The sequence below is a fragment of the Tenrec ecaudatus genome, chromosome 6 (assembly GCF_050624435.1).
Source record: "Tenrec ecaudatus isolate mTenEca1 chromosome 6, mTenEca1.hap1, whole genome shotgun sequence".
NCBI classification, from domain to species: Eukaryota; Metazoa; Chordata; class Mammalia; order Afrosoricida; family Tenrecidae; genus Tenrec; species Tenrec ecaudatus.
This window is the reverse complement of record NC_134535.1, coordinates 40409739-40436647: the sequence shown is the minus strand read 5'-3', so window position 1 is coordinate 40436647 and position 26909 is coordinate 40409739. Positions and strand designations below refer to the sequence as shown.

The 26909-nt window shown below is 38.5% G+C and overlaps 1 protein-coding gene across 6 annotated transcripts in view; it reads left to right on the top strand.

The window, feature by feature from the left end:
* The window catches only part of TMTC3 (transmembrane O-mannosyltransferase targeting cadherins 3), a 66550-nt gene that overhangs the window by 5221 nt on the left and 34420 nt on the right, over positions 1–26909 (top strand). For all 6 annotated transcript variants that reach the window (XM_075551201.1, XM_075551200.1, XM_075551202.1 and 3 more), the window contains 5 exons: positions 397–613; positions 16622–16840; positions 18884–18983; positions 23479–23594; positions 24669–24841. In XM_075551201.1, coding sequence (XP_075407316.1) covers positions 425–613; positions 16622–16840; positions 18884–18983; positions 23479–23594; positions 24669–24841 — 797 coding nt within the window. In that variant the 5' untranslated portion in view covers positions 397–424. The remainder of the gene's footprint in view (positions 1–396; positions 614–16621; positions 16841–18883; positions 18984–23478; positions 23595–24668; positions 24842–26909) is intronic.

The window sequence follows — 26909 nt, the reverse complement described above, 5'->3', positions numbered from 1 at the left end:
GAATGTCCCTACGGGACACATTAAAGCTAGCCTGTACTAAATACAAGGCTCTAAATCTTGACGGAACCAGACTGCAAAATCTGCCTGACAAAAGCAGTTCTGCGGGGTTCAAACCACCAACTGTCTGGTTAGAAGTGACTGCACCAGTATTTTTTTTTTAAATACTAAACTAGATGTATGAAAAGACATAAAGAAGTGATTAATTTTGCTTTAGGTTAGTAATGTGGAGACATAGTCAGCTATTTCTTCCTGAAGATAATTTTTGTGCTTACCTTTTCAGAATTGATCTTTTGGAAGAACTAGAATACATTCTTGTTTATTTGTTTTATGTCTACAAAAGTCTGATCTATTTGCATGGTGGAACCGTGTTGCTTATGCCCTATAATTTCCCCCCAGGGTTTGTCCATGAGTACTTACGGGAAACATGGCCAATATTAACTTCAAAGAAGTAACCTTAATTGTCAGCGTGGTGACTGCTTGCTATTGGAACAGCCTTTTTTGTGGATTTGTTTTTGATGATGTCTCAGCCATACTGGATAATAAAGATTTACATCCATCCACACCTTTAAAAACGTTGTTTCAGAATGACTTCTGGGGAACTCCTATGTCTGAGGTAGGTAATACCTCAAATTTTATAATATTCCTTAAATCTTTATTTCCAGTGTTGTCATAATAGGGTTTCCTGCCCCCCGCCCTCCTATATTTATATGATGCATAACAACATTGTAATAAAGGAGAAGCTTAAAATCTGATTATCGTCTTTAAAGCGTGATGGATCTTTCCTTAGCTGTGAATTTGGTATTAAACCTTTTTAAAAATAATGTATATATGTGAAAGCCAAATGTGTAGGGAGAGAAGCAGTATAATTCATTTGTTTTCACTTTTTCTCCCATGTGAGTCAGATGAAAGATGACTACGTGTGACATTTTACCATTTTAAAATACAGTAAATTCAATATAAATAGATTCTATTTTTAAAATGAAGTATTTATGTTGCCTTCTCTGCTAGAAAAAAAAGTCATTTAGTAAATATATTAAAATTTTTGTATCTCACTTATTATTTTAATTTTGCATGTTTTTAAAGTGTAGTTTATATTTATGAAGGTGTTTTACTCCGCCTGTTAAATATTTTGAAGGTTAGTACTAAACAGAATATCTTGGCTACTTGAGAGCATAGATTAGGTTCTAATTTTAGTTCTGCCATATATTAAAATTGTGCAATTGGTGGGAAACCAGGTTTTAGGTGATGCATTTTTTTCTTACTTATGAACACCTTGAAGATACAGAAGGTGGGGGGGGGGAAATCCACCATCATTTAAAAGATTCTTACTCATAGCGATCCTATTTAGAATTTCCGAGACTACATCTTTATGGGAGTACATAGCATCTTTTACTTGGTAGTCTCACACTTACGTAATTGCATAAATGAGTTAATTATACATCTACAGTGCCTAGCACATGTTTTCACCTGCCATTAAGTCAAGCACCAAGACATGGCAATCCCATTCACAGTGGAAGGACACTGTGTTGCCTAGTGTTGCACCATACCCATGATTGGGTCCAAATTAAACCATTGTAATTGTGATAAGGCAGACTAGAGAAACAAATTCATAGACACTCGTGTGTAAGAGAGAACTTTATATCAAAGAGCAATTGTACAGTAAGAAAACATCCCAACCCAGTCCAGATTAAGTACTTAAGTCCGACGATATTAGCCCATATGTCCCATATCAATCTGTAAAGTTGTCTTTAGATTCACGCAACAAGTACAATGGCATCAAGTGCAGGAAGATCACAGGCCAGTGGGTAGAAGTCATGTGGATCCAGTGGCCGCGAAAGCATCTTAGCACTGGCGTGGGTCTCACTTGGCTCCTCTAGCTCCAAGGCTCTGGCTGCCATCAGCATAGCTCCGTGTGGCTTGTCAACAGGGTGACGAAGCAGAGAGTATATTGATCTGGCCTCCAGTGAGCTATTTATCTCTGTAGTGCCTTCAAATGATCTCATCAAGCTGTGACCTGATTGACAGGCTAAACTCCACCCCTTCTCTTAATAGTCTCAAGTTCACTCCAGATTATGTAACTACCAAAGTAATCGATAAAGTTTTCATTGGCTGATTTTTAGAAAGATTTTTAGTCTTTCCTTCCTAGTACATTCTAGTCTGGAAGCTAAGCTTCCACCAACTTCATTAACATAATAGCAACAGGCAGGCCTCTACTCACTGACTTACAATCCCCAGCCAGTATACCATGGGGTGCATTGGCTGGGAATTGAACTCATGTCTCCAACCTGGAAGGCAAAAATCCCACCCAAAAAAACCCCTACATACATTGCTATTGAGTCAATTCCACCTCATGGTGACCCTGTAGGGCAAGATTCACCGCTGTGAATCGTTATGGACACAGGTTCCCATATCTTTTTCTTGTGAAACCACCTACATGTTTGAAACTCTTACCTTTTGATTAGCAGCAGCTTAACCATTGAACCATCATGCCTCAGAATTTTTCCAATAAACACAAATTCCTTTATGTGGCATAATGAGTAAGTGGCTATTGAAACATACCACGTAGCACTTTGTATTAGCCTGTTCTTAAGTTGACAGTTTTGATCCCTTCCTCGATCCTCAGATTTAGTTGCAAAACTTAGACTTACTATCGAGTTCTACTCAGCAGCCATGTAGAATGGGATAGAGCTGCCCCTCTGGGTTCCAGAGACTATAATCTTTACTGGGATGGAAAACACATCCTTGCCTGATGGTTTCAGGCTGCTACCCAGCATAAGACCACTGTGCCACCAGGTCACCTTCTAGTTCAAAGCACTAGTGAGTGTTTCTAGTTAAATGTTTTTCTGCTGCTTCCTGATTCTCACCAAACTCTAGTCTTAAATTCCTGCCAGCTGTATAATCCAAAAACCATAAATGATAAATCCAGACCCCAAAAAAGGAGTGGTTGAAAACACTACATATGACACTGGGATCCAGAATTCATTCACAGATGCCACATATGGATTAACCCTCTAGTGAACAGACCATGCAGTAATTTTTTGGTGGTGATATTTAAGTTTTTCTGTCTATGAAATCCAGGATGGATAGAGGTATAAAGACAGTGGCTGCAGTGACGGTTCCTGAGGGGTTTGGCAGTGAAGGTTATGGGAACTTGGCGAGCTAATGACAATGGGTACAAGGAAGGAAGTAAATGTCCAAAAGCTGATTGTGGAGATGATTGTCCAGCTATTAATATGATAGAACTACTGAATTGTATGATTTATGAAATATATGCCAATAAAACTGTTTTTTAATCAATTCTTTCAGAGCAAGGAGAAAAAAATAGATTAGAATATCTATTATTTCTAAATAGATGTGTTAGGCCAGGTTGACTAAACAAATAAATATGTTGACACTCATGTATAATAAAGAAGTAATGCTTTATCAAGAAAGGATGCAAACCAAGTCCAGCTAACTAGAACTCTAGTACTAGTTCATAAATCCCTCTTCAGACTTACACAGCCACATGCAATGAGACTGAATGCAGGAAAATCACAGGACATTGGGTGAGACTCATGTGGATCAAAGGTTGGTAGAAACCTGGCAGGACTCCAGCAGCTCACCAGGCAGGAAAGCCAAGTGGCAGAGAGTGTAGGCCGCAGGACTCTTTGTAGGAAGGCCACACCCTCCAGGAGACAGCATCAGGCTGCGACCTGATTGATGGGTTGGATTTCACCCCTACACTTGTGGACCAGCCAGTGTTGAGCATTATTCAATTATAAAGAGCCATACTCCTTTGATTTGTACTGGCCTGTGAAGTACCTGTGATATGATCACTGTGAAGTACCTGTGTTAGGATCACGTCTTGTGTTGTTCCTCGTATCTTTATTGATAGTAACAGGACAGGGTTAGCATATGTATTATATTCATGCTTCTGTTTGTATTGCCAAGTAGTGCTATGAGTGATATAGTTTATTTTTATTATTCTTGATTGTCACAGCGATCTGAATTATTTTGTTTTCTTAATAGAACCAGCTGCTTTACTATATTTTCAAAATAAACTATGCAAAAATGTTGCTGAAATGTGGACTTGCTATCTAATGAGCTAATGATTACTAATCAAAATTAGGTCTTAAATAGTTCTTAATGTATTATGTAAATAATTAGGTTAGTTCATTCTATTTTTAGGCGGTCATTGCCTGTGGCATATGTGCATCTAATAAACATAACCAAGCAATTATATATGCTGCAACTAAAAACATATTACCTTTTACTTTCTGACTAAAGATGTGTTACAGACCCTGACTTCCTATTCCAGTAGTTATAAATCCATTTGCAAATGGATGTCTTTGATATTTGTATGAAGCAGAATTAGTGTCGCGTGTGCTTCAAGTTGACCTTTTATGAGATATCAAAGAGCAGATTAAGCAGGCATCATAAAACAATAAAGCAACGATGAGGAAATATTAATCACATCTCCATGAAAGCAAGAAAAAGTACCTGAAAAGACACACACAACCTTTTTACAGTCAGCAGAGAAAGACTTCTGCTAGGGGTGTGACCCTCAATTTAGACTTCTAGCCCTCTAAATTGTAATGAAATAAATGTCTGATTAATAAAGCCAACCCACTTGTGGCATTTTTATTATAGCAGCACTGGATAACTAAGACAGGATTTGGTGCCAGAGAATTGGGTGGGACTTTGGAAGCAATTTTGCATTTGAATAATAGGTGCAATTGGATAATAGTAAGACCCTGGGTTGCTTTGAAGGGACTGTGGAAGAATTGTGGACATCAAAGGGACTTGTGGTAAGGGATCAGAACAATGTGAGCAGAGCTATAGAAGAGCCTTTATTGCCCTGATAGGATACATGTAATACTGACAATAAAATGTGAACATTAATTGTACAACTGGTAATACTTTAAAAGGAAATGATTAGTGCAATTTGATAGTGGAATAAGGGTGATTCTTTTTATGCTGTGACAAAGAACTTGGCTAAATTGTGTTCATATATTTAATGGAAGGTGGAACTTAGAAGTGATGGACTTAGAAGCTTGGCTGAAGAGATTTCTAAGCAAGATCATAAAAGGGTCTTGTTCCTTGCTGCTTATTGTAAAATTTGAAGGAAAAGAGTGGATTTAAAATAAACTGTGCAAAATGATAGAATAAAAAGATCTGGAAAATTCTGGAAAATTTCACTCCTTAGTGAAAATGGTGTATGGCACCATTGACTTTGTTGGCATGGCTTTTCCACACAGTTTATATAACTCCTGCCAAATGACTAGGGCTTAGCCAGTAGGGTGTGGGAAGCAAAGGTAAGGGCGGTCGAGTTTGCCATTCCGTGTGCTGTAAAGGACGGCAGAGCTCATCACCATGGAGAATGAAGACCAGTGGTATCTGCGACGCCTGTGTGAGAAGTGGCGGCAGTTGTAGCAGCATGGACAACAGGACTGAGACTGAGACAGTTCCTAGCTTCTCATCCCACAGAGTGGGTAAAGCTGACTTCCTTCTGGTCGAGGGCTTGCTTGCAGCGTGGGGTGCCCTTTGGACATTTGTCAATCTAAAGCAGCTTTGGAACACTTGCTTTTGTAAGACAGAGGTCAAGGGGCAGGCACATGACTGAAAAACTGAGAACCAAAGAAAGAGGTACCTACTGGCACGACTTAGGAAAAACACTGCAGACAAAATAACTATGTACTTAATATTCTTGATCCTGACTCTTAGTTCCTTAATATTGCCTGTGTGGCCCTTGCAATGAACTGTCAAAACCAGCAGAGAAGAAGACTTCCATGAAAGATACTGTTGATGGTAGAATAGTAAAGGATATTGGAGCTGGAGGCATATCTGACCACGAACACAAAGGAATTCTCCTCAGACACATGCAGAGTTAGATTCTACTCCTGCTACAAGAGCTGCCTCCACATCGTTGTTCTTTTGGCTACACAGTTTTTGCTTAGATTAAGCCTATGATTCGTATATTTAACCAACTCCAGCAGAAAACCCATTCGCTCAGACTTTAGGGCACAGAGAGAGAACAAAAGAGAGTAAGCTGCCTGCTGATTAGAATTCCACAGGCAGGAAATAGACCAAAGGGAAATACCTGTTCTTTGGAGTAGATAAGGATACCTGGAGCTGCTCAGAGATCAGCAGAACTGCTCAAGGGGTTTCCTGGGTCTCCTAAAGTGTGGCGCCATGACCGCCCGTGTTTCCAGTAGAGCCAACACCCAGAATTCCGGCCTCTTAAATGATCAGAAAATGAACTTCTGTTTGATATAGCCACCACTGAGGGCATTTCTGTTACTGCTGCACCTAGATAACTAAGACCATACAAATCACGTCACTTCAATGCCGTGTGCTACAGTAAATAACTCCCAGAGAAAATCCCAAAGAATCCATTGAAAACGCACTAGAGCTAATAGATAAATACAATAAAAGTTCTGTTTTTATATACCAGCAATGAAAAATCCAAAAAAAAGGAAATTTAAGAAACAATTCCACTTAAAACAGTGGTTCTCAACCTATCTAATATCACGACCCTTTAATACAGTTCCTCATGTTGTGGTGACCCCGAACCATAAAGTTATTTTTGTTCCTACTTTTTTTTAACTGTAATTTTGCTACTGTTAGGATTGGGGTGACCCCTGTGAGAGGGTTGTTCAACCCCCAAAGGGGTCACATATTGAGAACTGCTGATGTACAATAACTCTTAAAATACGTATGAATAAGGGTTATCAAAGAGTTGAAAAACTCATACACTGCTGAGGACTACTAAATATTTATGGAAAAATTGAAAGGTATGAACATACCTCAGAGATATTTTGGGGTCCAGTTCCAAACTACCACTGTAAAATGATTATTGCAATAAAGGAAGTTATGGGAATTTTTGGCTTCCTGTTGTTAGGTGCCATCCAGTCAGCTCATACCCATAGCAACCCCATGTACAACAGAATGAACGCTGCATGGTCCTTTGCCATCGCAATTATTCCTATGCCTGAGCCCATGGATGCAGCCACCATGTCGGTCCATCTAGTTGAGGGTCTTGCTCTGCTTCAGCGCCACTCCACTTGACAAAACAAGACGACCTACTCCAGGGACTGATCTATCCTGACAATACATCTAAAGTATGTAAGACTCAGTCGCGCCATTCTTGCCTCCAAGGAGCACTCTGGCCTTCCTTCTTCCAACACAGATTCATTTGTCCTTTTAGCAGTCCTTGGCACGTTCTGTGTTTTTCTGCAGCACCACGATTCAAATGCATTGTTTATCTGCAGTCATCCTTACTCAGTGTCCAACTTTCACATGCATGTGGTGCAATGGAGAGTGCCATGTCTTGGGTCAGGCACACCTTGGTCCTTAAGGTTAGCATCTTTGTTCTTCAGTACCATAAAGAGGTCTTGTGCAGCAGATTTACCCAGTACAACACATCTCTTGACTTGCTTCCATGAGCATTGATTTTAGATCCAAGTAAGCCAAAACCCTTGGCAACTTCAGCCTTTTCAGGTCCCTCTGTGAGGATTTGGGTCTACCTCACAGCAAGTTTAATGCACATGTAAGGCTGTGATCCTTGCTCTTCATCAACAAGGGCTTCAGTTCCTCCTCATTTTCAGCAAGCAAGGTGTTGGCATCTGCATATCACAAGTTGTTAATAAGCCTCCAATCCTGATGCTATCCTCTTCTTCATCTAATCCAGCTTCTCTGATGATTTGCTCGGCACACTTTGCCTGACTTTAAACCTTGCAGTCTCTCTCCCCTTGTTCTTTCACACCACTGTCTTTTGACCCATGTGCAAGTTCCAGATGAGCACAATGAAGTGTTCTGGGCTTTGCATTCTCCTCAGGGACAGCCACAATTTATTATGGTCCACACAGTCAACTGCTTTTGCATAGTAAATAATATACAAGTGTATATTTTTCTGGTATTCTCTATAGTGAGCCATAGTCCATCTGACATCAGCAGTGATGTCCCTTGTTCCACATCCTCTTCTGAATCCAGCCTAAACTTGTGGCAGCTCCTGGACAGTGTGCTGCTGGAGCCATGGTTAGAGGAGCTGCAGCTTCCTAGTACACACGCACATTTAACTTAGCTGTAGTCGGGTAAGTGTGCGATGGCTTCACAGGTCAGTTCTGCCCAAAGGTTAACCCACTTATTGCCATCAAAATAGTTGCTACTCATATCAATCCTATTTAGAATTTCCAAAGCTATAAGTTTTTTAGGAACAGATAGCCTTTCTTCCATGGAATAACTGGTAGAACTTCCATGGAATTGTTTTTTGGTTTTTTGTTTATTTGTTTTGTTTTTCAGATCATTTTATTGGTAGCTGTAACAGCTCATACCAGTCCATACATCGGTTGTATCAAGCATATTTGTACATATGTTGCCATCATTATTTTCTAAACACTTAAGTTCTATTTGAGTCCTTGGCATCAGCTCCTCTTTTTAACCTCCCATGCTTGTGGCCCCTTAATAAATTATATCTTATTATTAATTTCATATCTTACACCAACCACTGTCTCCTATACCACTGTGGTTTCTTCCCCTCTCCTCTTCCCCATCTTCCCTTTATCCTTCTGGTATGATTACTCCCATTTCTTTACCTGAAAGGTTTATCTGATCTGTATTTTGTGTGTCCTGAGCTCTTATCTGTACCTGTGTACATGATCCAGCCTGGCCTGCAGTAAAAGGAAGGGTGTTGTGGGGGTGGGGGTCGGGTAGTGAGGAAGCCTCAAGGAACCAGAGAAATATTGTGTATTTCTTTGGTACTATATTTCACCCTGGTTGACTCATTCCTTCCTTGTGACCCTTCTGGGAGGAGTTGTCCCATTGTCTACAGTTGGATTTGGGGTCTCTGCTTCAAACACCCCCAGCTTCACCCCTTGTCCTGGTTATTGATGGTTAATCCTTTTAAAAACCAGCTTTTTTTTCTGCATTGATTTCTTGCACTGGACTTTTGTCTTCCCACTCATTTAACTCTGCCCTGAGTTTTATTATTTCTTTTCTTAGTTATTGTAGGGTTTGTTCTGTTGACTCTGTTCAAGTTGCTAAAGATTTTGTGATAGTATATCAGTCATAAGTCTCTCTTCCTTTTTCATATGAGCATTACTTGCTATCAAATTTCATCTGACAACAGCTTTTGCTGTATCCCATAGGTTTGGGTACATTGTATTCTCATTAGTTTCTAGAAACTTCCTAATTTCCTCTCTAATGTGATCCAGTACCCACTAGTGTCACAGAAGATTGGTATTAATCCTACAACTGTTTGCCTGTGATTTTCTGGTTGCCCTTTGTTAATCTCTTATGGCATGGTGGCCTGAGAGCGATGTCTGACTAATCTCTGTGTTCAAACTCCCCAGCATGTGATCTGTTTTCGAAAAGGAGCCATATGCACTTGAAAAGAATGTGATTTTGTGTGTGTGTGTGTGTGTGTGTGTGTGTGTGTGTGTGTTTGAAAGCTCTGTAAATGTCAGGTCCAGCTGCCTAATTGTAGTGTTTAGCTCTGTAGCTTCCTTGCTGAGCTTCTTTCTCAGTGATCTGTCTGTCTTTTTCAGCGGTGATTGTTGAATCTGTGATTTCTTTTTTCATCTTTTGAATAGTTTGTTTAGCAAATTTTGCAGGTCTCTCGTTAGATGTGCATATCTTTACTATGCACACTGGTTCCTGGTCTACTGAAACTTTGAGCATTATATAGTGCTCTTCCTTTTGTTATAGTTTGCACCTTGAGATGAATTTTGTTGATTAGAATTGCAACCCCTGCTTGTTATAAGTAACCGTTTGCCTGCTGTATTTTCCACCAGCCTTTTATTCTTACTATATGTTTGTCTGCAAGCTTAAGGTATGTCTCTTGCAGGTAAATTATTGATGGGGTGTTTTCTCAGCCAGTCTGCTACCCTTTGTCTTGTCAGGGATGAATTGAGGCTATTCACATTCAGAGTTCTTATCACCCATCTGTGGATTCTTTGTTTTCCTCTCATGCCTTTTGGGTTGGGTGTTTTCCTATCTTTATTTGTATCAGTGTGCTGTGCTGTGTTTGTGTGGGGAGCTTCATTCTTGCCTTTTCCCTTTGAGGCAGTGTTACCTTGGTAATTGCTTTCAGCATATTGGCTTCTGGATGGAGTTGTGCTATTTGGCCTCTCTAAGTTTTTCCTTGTCCTGGAAGACTCTTAACTCACCATCTATCTTAATAGATAATTTGGAAGGGTAGAGGATTCTAGGGCTGCCGTTTTATTCTTTCAGCTTTCAGAAAATGTTACTCCACTCACCCCTCCTCTTCATTATATCTGCTGATAGGTCTAAGCATATTCTTAACCTGAACACCACTGTATCTATCTGACCACCTTTTTTTCTCTTGCTCCTGTTAAAATTTTGATCTTTTTTTCTCAATGTTGGATAATATAACCAATATGTCCCTTGGTGAATTCTAATTGGTACCCTCTCTGCTTCATGTATGAGTATATGGTTCTCATTCAGTAAGGTGGGAAAGTTTGCTTCCTGAAATCCCCTCGCTAATTTAGCTGTTGACGTCTTCATTGTATCTTGGTCTGGTAGAACAATGATCTGAATATTGCTCCTCATCATAGCATCAGTCATGCATCTCAGGTTTTCTTCCACCTCTTTAATTATTTGTTTGACTGCCTTTCCCATTTGTTGAAGTCTGCCTGAATGTCCTCAAGGTTTTTGGTACTATTCTGTTGGTGAGGTTCATGATCTTGTGTTTTGCTTCTGTTACTTTGTCCATTAGTTCTTGTATTTGCCTTTGGTGCATGGACTTCATCCCGTCTACCGTGGACTTTATTCCTTCTATTTTGGACGTCATCTCCTCTATAATTACTCCAGGCAACATTCTGAAGATTTCTTTTTGTGGCATATCAGCATCTGATGCCTCTACAAGCATCGTTAGGTTAATGACTTCCTCCACTGTTACGTTTTGGTTTTCTTGTTGAGAGTGTTGAAGTGTGTTACTGTTGACTTGTCATTCTGAACTGGGCTTCATATTTCAGGACACCAAGAGCCCCTGAGTTCTTTCTCTGTGTGACTGGAAAGATTGTTTTTGAGGACTACCTGTGGCCTATTACGGTGGTGGGTCAGATTGCTATGTAGGCATGGTGTCGTGGTGACTCGCTGGCCACTCAAGGTGGGCGGTCTCGGCGTTTTGACTGAGGTAGGGTACTGTAGGTTTGCCACTGGTCTGGTTGGGGCCTGAGCTGGACTTCTGGCCACAATTTACAGCCTTTTAAAGACTCTGAGGAGGTCGGACCTTGGAAAGTCGGTGTTTAGCTTGGGCTATTAGCTATTAAAACCTGTTAGCTTTTCCCATATATTATGCTACAGGACAGAGTTCTGGCTCCTTACATTCATAGTTATGCAAAGGACCACAGCCTGGAACTGAGTGTGGTTTTTTTATTTGTTTAAAAAAATATGTTTACTCTCCTTTTTATAATGGACTTCTGAGGTGCTCTGGTATCAGACCAGATTAGCGGAGTGGGTTTGGGACTGAATGGAACTGAATTTGGTATTTGGGGCGTAGAAAGGGGTTGCAGACACCATCCTGCTGGACCTGGTAAGAGGTTAGTGGGGCCCTCAGGCACACACAGTGAACTTAGAGCATTTCAAAAGCTGGTAGGTTTGAACACCGTACTTTGCTCTTAGCAGTCTTACACTTAAGTAACAGCTCTACCAGGCTTCTGTACCCTAAGTGAGAATCCTATCAAATGCTGGTTGCGGGTTGTGCAGAACTGGAATAACCAATCCTCAAATTCTTAAATACTCAAAAGCCAAAACAAAACTCACTGTCATCAAACCGATTCCAGCTCATCGTGAATGTATATGACAGAATAGAACTGCCGCTGTGAGTTCCCAACAACTCAAACATCTTTATTTCATACCTGTTTAGGCAATGCACTCAAGGAATGGGTGCCAGCAGCTCAAGACTCTTTTATTTTTCTGCACCAAGTATGGCTCTCTGGATAGGAAGGCTTGTGTTTCAGCTGCACCCATGTGCCCTTCTCCTTGGCCACCTTTTCCTGATTATTCTTCTTCACAGGCTTCAGAAAGTTTACCTTCCTGGCTCTTCCAGTGCTTCATGTGCTCGATGCACATGTCCTCTTGGTGAGGATCTAGCCCTTGTTTGTTTACAAACAGCATGCTTGGTCATGTTGTAGATGCTTTCATTTTTTTCATAGTAACACCTCATCTTTCTCCTGGAGAGATTGGTGTTTTAAAACTGCTTACCTTGTGGTTAGTTGCCCAATCCACTATGCCACCAGGATTTCTTTTCGAAACGTGTAAATGGTCTCTGACAGCCAAAACAATCTTGAAGAGGAACGAAATTGTAAGGCTCGTATGTGCAAGGATAGATGTGTAAATGAATGGAATAAAATTAGCAAGATGGAAATAAACTCTTGAATTTATGTTTTCAACTGATTTTGACAAAGGTGCCAAATCTAATCATTGGAAGAATGAACAGACACCACCAATTATTCCTAGGACAATTAGATTTTTACCTGCAGGAAAATGCAGGCGTTTCTTCAAAGATTCGAACAGAAAATCCATATGGTCCACCATATTCCATTCTTTGACATATAGCCAAAAATATTGAAAAGGGTTCAACAGGTAATGTGTGCACCAGGGGTCATTCAAGCATTATTCAAAATGCCCAAACGGTAGAAACAGCCTAGTGTCTTTATGGAAAAAATGGATGGATTAACAATACATTTATATACAAATGGGATATTATAAAACAGAATCAAGTTCAGATATGAAATAAGGTGATGAACCTGGAAAATATTAAGAACAAACATGAATTGTTAATATGAAATATCTAGAGAAGGTAAATGCATAGAAACTAAGTAAATTAGAAGTAGCAGGCATTCGAGAAATGGGGACTACACGATGGTGATCATGTTGGATGCAGTGGAATCACCCCTCCCTCGTAGCAACCCTGCTTATAAGAGAACAAAACACTGCCCAGTCCTGTGCCACCCTCAGTTCTTATGTTTCAGCCCATTGTTGTAGCTAGTGTGTCCATCTCGTTTAAGACCTACCTCAGGCTTGATGTCCTTTTCAAGTCACTGGTCTCTTGATAACATGCCCAAATACATGAGACAAAGTCTCACAGTACTGGTTTCAAAGGAGTATTCTGATTTTCCAAGAGAGAGTGGGCAGTGACAGGTTGGGTAATTGCAAGAGAGTAGTTACAACTTAATGAATACAGAGTTTCTGTTTGAGTTACTGGAAGTAGATAGTGGTTAACGTATAACACTGAATAGATTAATGCTACTGAAATACCTACTTAAAAATAGTTAAAATGGCAAATTGAAAATAAAATAGATGATTCTTAAACACAAAATAGTAAATGTCCAGTCTTAATATGAACTGAAATTTGAAATATGCACAGGAATTTGTCAAGCAGAAAAGAACATTATAAGTAGATAATATACCGTGCTGTGCATATTCATCATAAGCAGAAATTGAGAAATTGTAACCCCCAAATTAGGATTGTTTGCTTTTATGCCCTTATCGCATTCTGATAGGAAACCTGGTAGTCTTGTTGACTGTGCTTTGGGCTTCTAACCGCAAAGTCAGCTGTTCAAACCCACCAGGAATAAGAGAAGGCTATCTACTCCCATAAAGATTGGTAAATTTGGAAATCCTGTACCAGATTAGTTTGCATTGTAATCTGTTCAAGGGCAGTGAATTTCATTTGGGTTTAATGCATCTGATGGGAAGCATTAAATGTTATGTCTATATTTTGGTATCAGCGATTTATAGCAAACTATGCTACGTGGTAGTAGAGCAAGGCATCTGAGTGTGGACATCCTTATGCAAAACTATAAAAATAACCAAAATGATATTTTACATTATGTTTTAACTATATGCATTATTCCTTTTTTTCTTTTTTAATCATTTTATTGGGGGCTCCTACAATTCTTTTTTTCTCTCTCTTTTTTTTAACATTTTATTAGGGGCTCATACAACTCTTATCACAATCCACATATATACATACATCAATTGGATAAAGCATATCCATACATTCTTTGCCCTAATCACTCTCAAAGCATTTGCTCTACACTTAAGCCCTCTGCATCAGGTCCTCTTTTTTTTTCCCCTCCCTCCCCGCTCCCCCGTCCCTCATGAGCCCTTGATAATTTGTAGATTGTTATTTTGTCATATCTTGCCCTATCCGAAGTCTCCCTTCCCCCCTTTCTCTGCTGTCTGTCTCCCAGGGAGGAGGTCACATGTGGATCCTTGTAATCGGTTCCCCCTTTCCAACCAACTCACCCTCTACTCTCCCAGTATGGCCCCTCACACCCTTGGTCCTGAAGGTATCATCCACCCTGGATTCCCTGTGCCTCCAGCCCTCATATGTACCACTGTACAGCCTCTTCCCTATCCGGTCCTGCAAGGTAGAATTCGGATCATGGTAGTTGGGGGGGAGGAAGCATCCAGGATCTGGGGGAAAGCTGTGTTCTTCATTGGTACTACATCGCACCCTGACTGACCCATCTCCTCTCCTAAATTCTATGAGGGAATCTCCAGTGGCCGACAAATGGGCTTTGGGTCTCCACTCTGGACTTCCCCCTTCATTCACTATGGTATGTGTGTGTATGTATATATGTATATGTATTTGAATGATGCCTTATGCCTGGTCCCTTTGGCACCTCGTGTTCGCATAGGCTGGTGTGCTTCTTCCATGTGGGCTTTGTTGCTTCTGAGCTAGATGGCCCCTTGTTTATTTTCAAGCCTTTAAGACCCCAGACACTATCTCTTTTGATAGCCGGGCACCATCAGCTTTCTTCACCATATTTACATGTTCACCCGCTTTGGCTTCAGCAGTTGTGTCGGGAAGGTGAGCATCATAGAGTGCCAATTTAATAAAAGAAAGTATTCATGCATTGAGGGAGTGCTTGAGTAGAGGCCCAAGGTCCTTCCGCCACCTTAATACTAAACCTATAAATATAGACACATAGATCTATTTCCCCATCCTCCTATATATATTTGCATGTACATGTATTTGTCTAGACCTCCATAAATGCCCCTTGACTCCTAGCTCTTTCCTCCATCTCCCTTGACTTTCCTCCCGCCCTACTACCATGCTTCGTCGCCACCTGGGCTAGAGTATACCTCTTCTCTAAGCAACCTTACCCTTGATCATTCCCCACCAGGCTTGCCACTCCCCCCTCTCTACCATTTTGGGTCCCATGTTTTTCCCTTTTCCCTGTGTTTGTTAACACCACTTCCTTACCCCCCTGACCCCCCCACCCCAAGTCCCCCCGGAACTGTCGGTCCCGTTGTTTTTCCTCCAGATAGTTCATCCAGCCTGTCCTATTCAGACAGACCTGTGGAGACACTAACATGCACGAAAACAAGACAGAGGAAAACAAAGCAACAGTGTACAACCAGACAACAAAACAACAACAACAAACCACTGACAAAGAACAAAACAAAACATATCAAGAAAGAAAAGCTTGTAGTTAGTTCAAGGATCATTTGTTGGCCCTTAGGAGTGTTTTCCAGTCCAGTCTGTTGGGGCACCACGCCCTGGCCCCAAAGTCCACTTTTCAGCATTTCCTGGGGACCTTGCCACTCCATTCCCTTGCTGTTCCGCTGCACTCCCCCAGTGCTTTGCCTCGATGTGGGGGATCAGTTCAGGTGCAATTCCCACACTGCGTCTCAGGTGCTGTCCCCTGTATCACCCTTGGTCACTAGGGGGCATCATGTCTCAGTGTGGCCAGCCATGTTGTCCTCTGTGGACTGGCTACTCTAGTCAGGAATATCATCCTCACGGCCTGGTGGCATTATTCTGTTTTTATAATCATTTTATTGAGGGCTCGTACAATTCTTACCACAATCCATACATACATCCATTGTGTCAATAGTTTGATTATATTTTTGGTGAAACATTTTCTGATAAACTAACCTACCAAGAAATTTAGTACTTCACATTAAATTGACTTATTACCACAAAACACACCAGGCAGATTTTTGCTCCTGTATTACTTTCTATGTAATATGTGAGGTCTGGTGTCTAATGTATCCAGGTTTATACATGTTAAAAATACTTTTATAACACCCCAAAAGAAGGCTCTGGAGATCTGGTCTTTCTAAAACAAAATAAGTCAGCCGTTTGATAGTGCTATTATAGTTATTCCCTGACTCATGTGGAGACTTGATAGCAACTGGTTTTAGCCTAGAGCCATCATTCTTAGAACTGTCCTAATAAGCATTGCGTTCAAAAATTTTCTTTGGAACATTTGCCCCAAAGTTATCTAAAAACTTATTTATTGGTAATAGATAAAGAAGATAATCCTGTGCTTCAACTAGATCAGTGTCACCAACGCTTCTAATGTTTATTTTTATTTCTGTATTTCTGAAGACAAGTTAATAATCAAATGGCCTTTTTCTTTTGTTAACTCTGACCATTGTATTATCAGGAAGGAAATTTGTTTTGAGACTGAGGAAATAAGAAACAAGAGGTTATAAGCTGTCTTTTGTGTTATTCTTGAAGCCTATCATTTTTCTATTGTCATTTCTTATTCATATGGTAATACATATACCTTCTATCGGAAAAGCAATCATCATTTTCTATACCCTGAAGAGATTAGGTATTAAATTAATCAGCAACTTTTTGTTATTTATTTCCTTTTAGGAGAGAAGCCACAAGTCTTACCGTCCCTTAACAGTATTGACATTTCGCTTAAATTACCTATTTAGTGAACTGAAGCCAGTGTCGTATCATCTCCTGAATCTTATTTTTCATGCTTTTGTCACTGTGATATTTCTTAAAGTTTGCAAACTTTTTCTGGACAACAGGAGTAGCATGATTGCATCTTTACTTTTTGCAGTGCATCCAGTACATACAGAAGCTGTAAGTATATGAAATCTTTGTTTTGTTTCTATTGTTTTGCAAAAGGATCCCTGGTGGCACATAGGTTAAGTGCTCATCTGTTTATTAAGAGGTCAGTGGATTGAAACTAAAGTTTATAGTCTTGGAAACTACGTGGGGCAGTTCTAATCTTGCCTTCACTATTTGCATGAATCAGAATCAGCAATGATGGGTTGGTTCTCTTTTTTGTTTTGTTTTACAAAACTTAACCCTACTACCATGTAATCAGTTCTGATTCACTGTGACTATATAGAGCTGCCTAGAGCTACCCTTTTCCGTTCTGAGGCTGTTAATCTTACAGGAGTAGATAATCGCATCTTTCTCTTTCAAAGCGGCCAATGTATTTGAACTTGTGGTTAACTGCCCAGCATGTAACCCACTGTCCACCAGGGCTGTATGTTTTTAAGAAGAAAAAAATTAACCATGATTTTATTTGAAAACTCTTTAAATTAGTACAATAAGTTGAAATTTCTAGTGCATTTTTTTCTTTTTTTAGCTTTAAAATAATTTTTGTGTTTAAACATTACATCAAGATGGTAAGACCGATGCTCTTAACTTTAATAATGTAAAATGTAAGTGAATACACATATTTTGCTAATCTTCATCAATGCAAACTTGACGGGTTATTATCATCCTTTCACTGTGTTTTGTTCCATAGGACAATAGTAGCCATCAATAAGGCTGATTCAAGTAGGCATGGAAATAAATCAAAATCTATGGAATTGCCAGCAGACATCTTAACAAATGACAGTAGTTCCATATTGAGTATTAACCTGAACTTCTAAATCAGAATATTTCTCCTATTACCAATGTGTTCATTAGCCCCCACCCAGCAAGCATATTAAAACTGTGTTTTCCTGAACTCACGCTGTTCTGTCATTTCCCGCTCAGATCAACCCTACAGCAGCTTCAAGCTGTTTCGTAGGTTTCTGAGATTGTAAATCTGTGCAGAGGCAGATAGTCTCCTCTCTCTCAGGCAAGCAGGGGGCTTCGAACCACTCACCTTACAGTGCACAGCCCAACTTTTAACCCTTTTTCCTTAATAACCCCAAAACTCTAAAACTGACTCCAACATAAAAATCAAGAACACTTTGTTTGTTTAGTCCCTCAGTTAGAAATGTTCATTTGTAAGTGAAAGTCTCTCTGTTTACACTTTGTTTTCTAGTGGGAGTGTGTGTGTGTGTGTGTGTGTGTGTGTGTGTGTGTGTGTGTGTGTGTGTGTGTGTTAGTTGAGGGAGGCTGTGTTCTCTCCCCACCCACTGTCTTGTACCTTTGGTTTCTAGTTACCCAGACATGTTCCCATATGTATAGAGAATGATAGGTTGTTGTAGATTTTTTGAGTCCCAAATCTTTATAAGGAAAAAAATTTGAAGATTTTACATACAAAACTTTAGAATTTCAAAGGACCTTTGAAATAAACTAGCTCTGTCTCTTCATTGTACCCAGGAGAAGACAGAAATTTGTAAAGGTAAGATAATTTGACCAAGCTCATTCAGCAAGAATTAGGACTAACATATTGATAATAGACCACCACCGCACCCAACCCCCAATTTCAGAAAAGAGTATTTAAAGTTTATTATCTTTTTTTTTGTTTGTTTATTATCTTTTTAAGCCTTAGTTCACTGATTTATAATTTTCAGCAATACCTATGATACATCTGTGTTAATGATATTTTGTATTATAAGAATAATTATATTGCAAGAACTATGGTAGATAATTATACTAAAGTATCATATGTTACATTGGGAAGGTGAATTATTGGTACACAGAGCCTCATTATGTGTTTTATGTAATCCCACTTTGTTTATAGCTCTTTCAAATTAAGTAATAAATGAAGTATGAACTCTAATAGGTCATTATGGGTGATACATAAATTCACCACATGAGGGCACTCAATGAATGTCTTAAGAAATAGAAATAAGTATCTGAAAAGTAAAGATAATTTAATTTTTACTTAACATATTATGTGACACTTTCTAGAAACTCTTCATTCATCTGAGCCCCACTCCCACTTCTTTCTTCTAGGTGACAGGTGTTGTAGGAAGAGCGGAACTTTTGTCATCTATCTTTTTTCTGGCTGCATTTCTGTCATACACCAAGTCAAAAGGACCCAATAATTCCATAGGTAAATGTCTAACATTTGACAGTTTCAAAATCTATAACACTTAATGAGGTAATTTTTATTAATCCTTTGTGCTTAAACATTATATGCTTTACTTGGAGTGTATTTTAGCTTGTATAATACTTAGAAATACATTGTTTACCTTTTAAAATTACACTTAGGTTTTATTTTAGTATTATCTTTATTAGAGCCTCTATGTCCTAATTTTAAAAACCTAATTATCGTAGAATATAGGAGTTTTGAATCACATTCCCAAGTTCCATCTGTTATTACCTATAAATGATATAATGGCAATCTTCTGTAGCCTTTTTGTAAGTACCACCTGGTGAATTGTGAATTACCCTGTCTAGGCAAGGCTAGAATCCTACTGGAGTATATCTTTGTCTTATGTGTGGATCATAGTTCAACTATTTGTTGAACCCTACCATATATCCTACTCAGGACAACACTTTATATGCTATCTCCTTAAAGATGCCAGTGTTCGTGTGAGAACACACTGGCATGTAAGAGGCTTCACTTAATCGCTTTAATCTATTGTATTTTGATATTAAAGTTTAACTCTAGTAAATGGTTATAGTAAATTATTTAGCCTGAACTAAAAAGCTTGATGCCACCTAGATTTTTTAATGTGACTGGGTTTGTCCCTTGTTGCTGTGTAGATTAATGGTAACCTAGTGATTTAGATAGAGATGGTTTCAGATTCCACCTCCACCACTTACTACCTCTATGGCCTTAGGCAAGTTACTTAGCTCTCCCAACCCCAGCTTTTGTTGATGTCATTGTTGTTTTTCTGTTCTTAAATGTAAATAGTAGGGGAGAAAGGGAGTGACAATCACACTGATCAAACTAGAACCACCCTCCCAGGGGGAGGAAAATGGAAACGTGGGTGAGGGACAACAAAGGATGATGTAAGATATGAAAATAATAATCTATAACTTATCAAGGTTTCATGAGGGAGGGCGGGTAGGGGAAGGAAGGGGAAGAAATAGGGAGCTGATATCAGGGGCTCAAGTGGGAAGAGAATGCTTTGAAAATGATGTTGGCAGCATATGTATAAATGTGCTTGACACACTGGATGAATGTGTGGATTGTCATAAGAGATGTAAGAGCCCCCAATAGTATTTTTTTTATTTGTAGATAGTAGTAATAGTTGCTACCTACATCGAAGAGACATTGTGAGGGTTAGATGAATTATCTAGCTAGTAGACCTGTTTTCCCTAGTATCCTTTGTGCAATGAGAGACAGTTCTGCATTTAATCTAGAATTGGAGACCTGGAACCACAGTAAAATAGGAACCACAATAAAATAGGAAACATGGTGGCTTAGTGAACTACTCAACAAAAGGACTATGAAGTGAACTCACTTGTCTTCACAGAAGATAAGACTTGGCCATCTACTCTTCCTTTTTTAATCTTTTTATTAGGTGCTCATACAACTCTTATCACAATCCATACATATATCAATTATGTAAAGCACATTTGTACATTCATTGCCTTCGTCATTTTCATAATATTTACTCTCCATGTAAGCCCCTGACATCAGCTCCTCATTTTACCCCCTCCCTTCCTTATCCCCCTCCCTCCCCACCCCCCTCCTTCATGAACCCTTGATAATATATCATTATTTTGTCATATCTTACACTGCCCAACGTCTCCCTTCACCCACATTTCGGTTGACTGTCCCCCAGGGAGCATGTTATATGTAGATCCTTGTAATCGGTTCCCCCTTTCCTCCCCAACCTCTTTCCACCCTCCCGGTATCACCCTTCTTACTACTGGTCCTAAAGGGAACATCCACCTCGGATTCCCTGTGTTTCCAGTTCCTATCTGTACCAGTGTGCATCCTCTGGTCTAGCCAGATTTGTAAGGTAGAATTGGGATCATGATAGTGGGGGAGGAGGAAACATTTAAGAACTAGAAGAAAATTGTACTTTTCATCATTGCTAGATCGCACCCTGACTAGCTCATCTCCTCCCTGCCACTACTGTAAGGGTGACCATCTACTTTCATAAAGATAATAGTGCAGGAAACCCTAGAGGTTCTACTCTGTCATGTACGCTGACTATCATTTGGAATTAGTCTGTGGCACATAACACCAACCTCCTCCATTATAATCCTAAATAAAATACGAATGATTCAAATATAATCATTCTCTTTAAAACCTTCCACAGTCAAGCCCTGCCTAACTCTAGCTAAACTTATCTCCTGCTTAACCCATCATATCTCACCACTTCACTACAATTATATAGACTTGGCTGTTCTTTCCACCATCATTCTCGCTACTTCCTCTATCGTCACTTTTCTACCTGTTGGTCTTCACATATTTGTCTTACTATAAATGTCTAAGTGACTCAGGCTCAGCTCAAATGTCATGCCGGTTTCTAGTTCCCTCTCGGCGAAACCTTCCCTCTCCCTTCAAACTGAGCTACAGTAAACCAAAACCAACCCTGTTTCCCTTAGTCGACTCTGGCTCAAAGCAACTGTCTAGGAAAGAATAGAACTGCCTTCCTAGAGTTCCTCAGGCCGTGCGTCTTCACAGAACCACACTGTCCTGTCTTTCTCAGAGAGCCAGTGATGGGTCAAATGGCTGACCTTCTGCTTAGCAGCCCGCCCTGCCTATCTGGGGCACCACCATGCACCTCAACTAAAATGAGCTGCTGTGCTGTTATTTTATGTTGCTAATTTTTACTTTGTTCTTTGAGTCTTCAGATTTATTTAATTTTAAGTTTTATTGGCATGATTCATATACCCTACATTTTCATTGGTTTAAGCATGTTAACGAGTTGTGCTATCGTAAGTAAAATCCATTTTAGAACAGTATTTTTATTTGTGCTCTTTATAATTAGGTCCCCAGTTCCCCCAACTCTCCCTGTCACAACCCTAAGAACCAATTAATCTATTTACTATCTCTATAGATTTACCTATCCTGCATGTCTTTAAAGAAAACCATTTTAACATCTCTCTCTCACACAACAGCAACAATAAAAAAACGAAACTCAGAGAAACCTCAGTCCAAAAGAAAGCAGGAAATAACTAGAACAAATTTAGAATGGGTCAAACGGAAGAACAAATGAGAAGGTCTTAAATGTTAACCCACTCTGTCTGCGTTAATCCATTGTTTGATAGCAAGGCTGTACACACCAGTGGTCAGAGGGCATTCTCCAGCAGCTTAATCCACATGGGGGTCCTGGATGGGACTGGCCATTTTTATCATTCTTTTGGTGTTATTATCTCACTTTATCAATAGCTCCCTTATTTTTATAGTTCTTAAATTCTTGGTCTACCTATTTCAAAATTCTCCTTTTGTTTTATATATTACTAGATTTGTGCCACTCATTTAAAATGGTTGCACTTTTTACCTAGTTTTTATGACATTGTGTCAGAAAAGCCACATATTCGCCTAGAATTATTGCCTGCCTGTGACTTTCAAGGAAAAATCAGGGCCTACTCTATGTTTATCATGTGATTTTGAAGAGGTGAAAGTAATTAAAAGCCAGTAGCACAGACTTTGATAATTATCTGTTGTACTAAGCCTGATAGTTTCAGCCCAAGAATATGATTTTTTTAAGGACAGAATTATTTCATACTTAGTATTTCCAACAGTGCATTTTGCTGAGTGTTTTTGCTTTCCATAACTTTAATCTGTCATGTTTTTTAAAATTCAAACATTTTATAAATAGATCAGTTTCTGTATTAAACCCATACCAGAAGAAAACCAATTAGATTCATAATTTATGTTATTATTTATACTTGTATTGCTCAAGTCAGTTGTGTCAGTTTTTCTTTGGCTATATGTTTAATCATAGTGCCATATATTTTTTTAAACTATAGGTCTTTTTTTCTATAAGAAAACAGAATCTTAGAAAAGTTGCTAGAAGTCACAAAGCAGGTTGGTAATTATTCTCAAAGTTAATCGCTCTTTAATCAAAATATTACTAAATAATAGACATTTACTTAAAGTTGATAGAGCTTGTTATCCCTTTAAATAGCACTTGTGAGTATTCTGTAATTTTTTTTTTCAGAATAATGCAGATTTTCTTATTGTAACAATGTTTCCGTAAGAATAATAGGCTATGACTGGTAGTTTTAAAATTCATGTATCAAATAAATTACAGATATAATAAACAAAGTAACTGATCTATACAATAATTTACCATTTTTGCTTTGGCAGCTTAGTTATTATGACTCAGAATTAAAATTTTCTGTTTTCCAATTGTTTTTCATTAAAAGTTCATATTTGGTTAGATAAGTCAACCGTCCTCCACCCCCACCCCCAAAAAAGGTTTTCAGTTCATATTATACATCTTAATGTTTTACTTTGCATTGAGTATGTAAAGCAAAATTTATTTGCAAAATTAAAATAAACTTAAATTATAAGGTTGGTTAATTAGTTATAACACAGAGATATTGAGTCACAATTTATAAGATTTTTCATGACCTTTTGTACTAGTATGAAATTTTTGTGTGAAGTTTTGTTTGTTTTTGTTCTTAAATTGCAGTGTGGGCTCCAATTATATTGACTGTATTTTTAGTGGCTGTTGCAACATTGTGTAAAGAACAAGGAATCACGGTGGTAGGAATTTGCTGTGTGTATGAAGTTTTTATTGCCCAGGGGGTAAGAAGAAATATTTATTTTTGGTTCCTATCTTGGTTTATTCTAATGGACTCAGATTATACTTATTTTTAATCATATCTTCAGATTACCTAATCTACTTATAGCTATCAATTCATTAAAAAGTCATATCAAACATTTCTATATAACAAAGCATGCTTTGTCTCATACCTACTGTAACTTATTTTGTTTTATTTAATAGACATTAATTTTTCATCACTGCTTCTAAAGTTTCAATAATGGAATTTTTAGCCAATTTAGAAAAGTTCAAAATACTACATGCATTATTGGAAAAAAATGTTTGCTATTTTAATTGATTACAAGTTCCACAACTTCTACTATATTGATTTATAATTATAGTCATGTATCAAATTATGTATAGATTTCCACTGCTATCCGAAAGTATAGCATTCATATGAAACCTTTTGTAAATCAAAATGGCATAAAATGTAGACTCATTTGCTCAATTTATGTGTGCAAAGCTCTTAAACACTCAGAGATCCAAAAGATAACCTTTTAAATCTTACCAGTTAGCATGTAAACTACATTAAAACCTCATAGCATTGTTCACAGAGCATTGGCGGCTTGATGCAGCGTAAGTCCTAGGGAGGCCTAGCAGTACCAGGCATGAAGGCTAGCTGTCCACGTTGCCTAGGTAACTAAAAGCTTCTACCAAACCACCTGAACTATAATTTTGCTTTTCACCTTTTTCTTAAAAGCAAACATTTTGTTTAGATCTTTAAATTAACAAAAACAGTTACTAAAGTAAATTCTTCAAAAAAATGAACGATGTAATCAAAGTTAGAGATACATATATTTGAAAAGGATTATAATGTGACAAAGCTTACTAAGTGACAAAGCGGTCATACATTGGGCTGCTCCCTCCCGGCTGCTCAGCAGGAGAAAGAAAAAGTTTTCTGCTCCCTTAAAGCTCTACAGTCTCGGAAACCCGCAGGGCCAGTTCTGCCCTGTCCTGTGGGGAGGGTCACTGAGTCAGGTGGCAGTGAGTGAATGGTAATTTGACAATGTGGTAATACCTTGTTATTCATTGTGTAAAACTTGTTCTTTCTTTTCTAGTATACTCTACCAGTATTATGTTCTACTGCTAGACACTTTCTCCGTGGAAAGACTGGCATCCCCTTTTCTATGATGCAGACACTAATAAAACTCATTGTTCTGATGTTTAGTACACTGTTACTTGTGGTGATTAGAGTCCAGGTTATTCAATCCCAGCTGCCGGTATTCACTAGGTAAGAAATTCAGATTTCTTTTTATGTTTTCATACTTTAGATTTTAAGGGACTGTAAATGCTCTATAGAATTTTTAATTTAAATTTAGTTTTTAAAAGGACTTTTTAATTTGGAGAACAATTAACATAAAAATTGCCTATATTTAAATATACAAATTAATATGTTTGGCATATGTGTAAAACCATGAAACTCACTACAGTTGAGACAACAACCTGCAAATTGGTTGACGGAATTATATCTTCCTTTTTATTAGTGATGTTTGTCTTCTTATTTCCATAATTACTGAAAGAGGAGTGCTGAAACCTTTGACTGTAATTATACATTTTTTTCATTTCTCCTCGCAGTTATATCAACACTTTCTTCACATGTTTTGAAGTTGTTGCTAATGTACAAACAGCAGGATTATTACATCGTGGTCAGTTGACCTCCATATCATTTTGAAATGAGCTTCTCTATCCCTGGTACAACTATACTCCAAAATTTACTTAAAATGCATATAGCATAGCCAGCCACTCAGGCCACCTTTTGTTAGTGTTATATGGCATGTCTGTTTTCATTCTTTTATTTACAACTTACGGTACTTGTGTCTTTTCGTAAAGTAAATTAGTTCTACATTAACCATCCATTAAACAATTCCGTTTTAACAAATTTTTTTAATAAATCATTTTATTGGGGCGCATACAACTTATCACAATCCATACATACATCATTTGAGTAAAGCACCCTTATGCATTCGTTGCCCTCCTCATTCTCAAAATTTGCCTTCCACTTTGGTTCCTGGAATCAGCTTACCGTTTTAACAATCCTGTATATGCTTTTATTTGTTTTTTAATTGCCTTTAATCTACTCAGTGTCATTCTATCCCATCTAATAGCAAAATATTTTTCGTTCCACTTTTTTGGGTGGATGAGAATATTCTTCATACTCTTTTCAGACTTTTAAAAAATCTTTGTAAGTATATGTATATAAAGCACATTTTCCAATTAAAATTTTTTCACTTATTCAATTTTAATCATATCAGGTATATAAGTCATGTACAACCATTACCAATAATCGTTGCTAAATTTTTCATCACCATAAACAGAAAGTTACTGTTTTATGAACAGTGACCCTCGTTTTTTCCCTCCCTTCCTTCACTAGTAACCAGTAATAAAATTTTGGTCTGCATTATCATATCTTTGCCTAGTCTAGGTATTTCACATAAGTGAGGTTATTTCATTCATCATAAGGTCATCAAAGCTCATCTATATTGTATGAGGGGGCTTCTGAGAGGTCATTGAAAAATTCAATTTTTCCACCAGTGTTTTTAGGCTCTCATATTTATAAAATTTATTAGGACTTTATTTCTCTCTTTACTGAGTAATGCTCCATTATATGTATGTGCCATAACAATTCTGTTAATGGGAATTTTTTTCTAAAATATGCTTCTTACTGGTTGTTATGTAAAAAGTCATGGAAGAGGACAATCTGGCTACACAAGGGAGAAAGAACTGAAGTCCTCACCAACCCAAGGTCTTTTGCCCCCTGGCAGAGGTCACACATGGCTCAGCCGTCCAACCTCTGCTCTGGCATCAGTCATTCCTTGCACAATATTCCACGTATCTGCTGGATTTGGTCACTGATTGCAGTGGTCACACCGAACTCACAGGAATTCCCCGTTATTGGGGCTTACTAGGGAACTTAAACTAAAATTTAGGGATTGCAGTCTTTAGATGCTTACATTTCAATGTCAGAAAAGCCATAAGCTTCACAACTGGGCCAATAGGTAACATAAGAAAATTCAGATAAAAATGAAGTTGTCCATGAGGTTTTCTTACTTGGCTCCTTGGCCAGTTCTCATATAACTAGCAGTCAAGAGATCAAAAGAATGTGTTGCATTTGGAAAATTGCTATAGAAGACCTCTTTAGAGTATTGAAATGCTGAGGTGTTACTTTGAGGATGAATGTGCGCTTTCCCTTGAGGAAGGAAACCTGATGTGTGTGAATTGTGGTGCTGGAGAAGAACGACGAAAGTGCCATGGACTGCTAAAAAGACAGACACAACTGGCTTGAAGGAAGTACCCCAGAG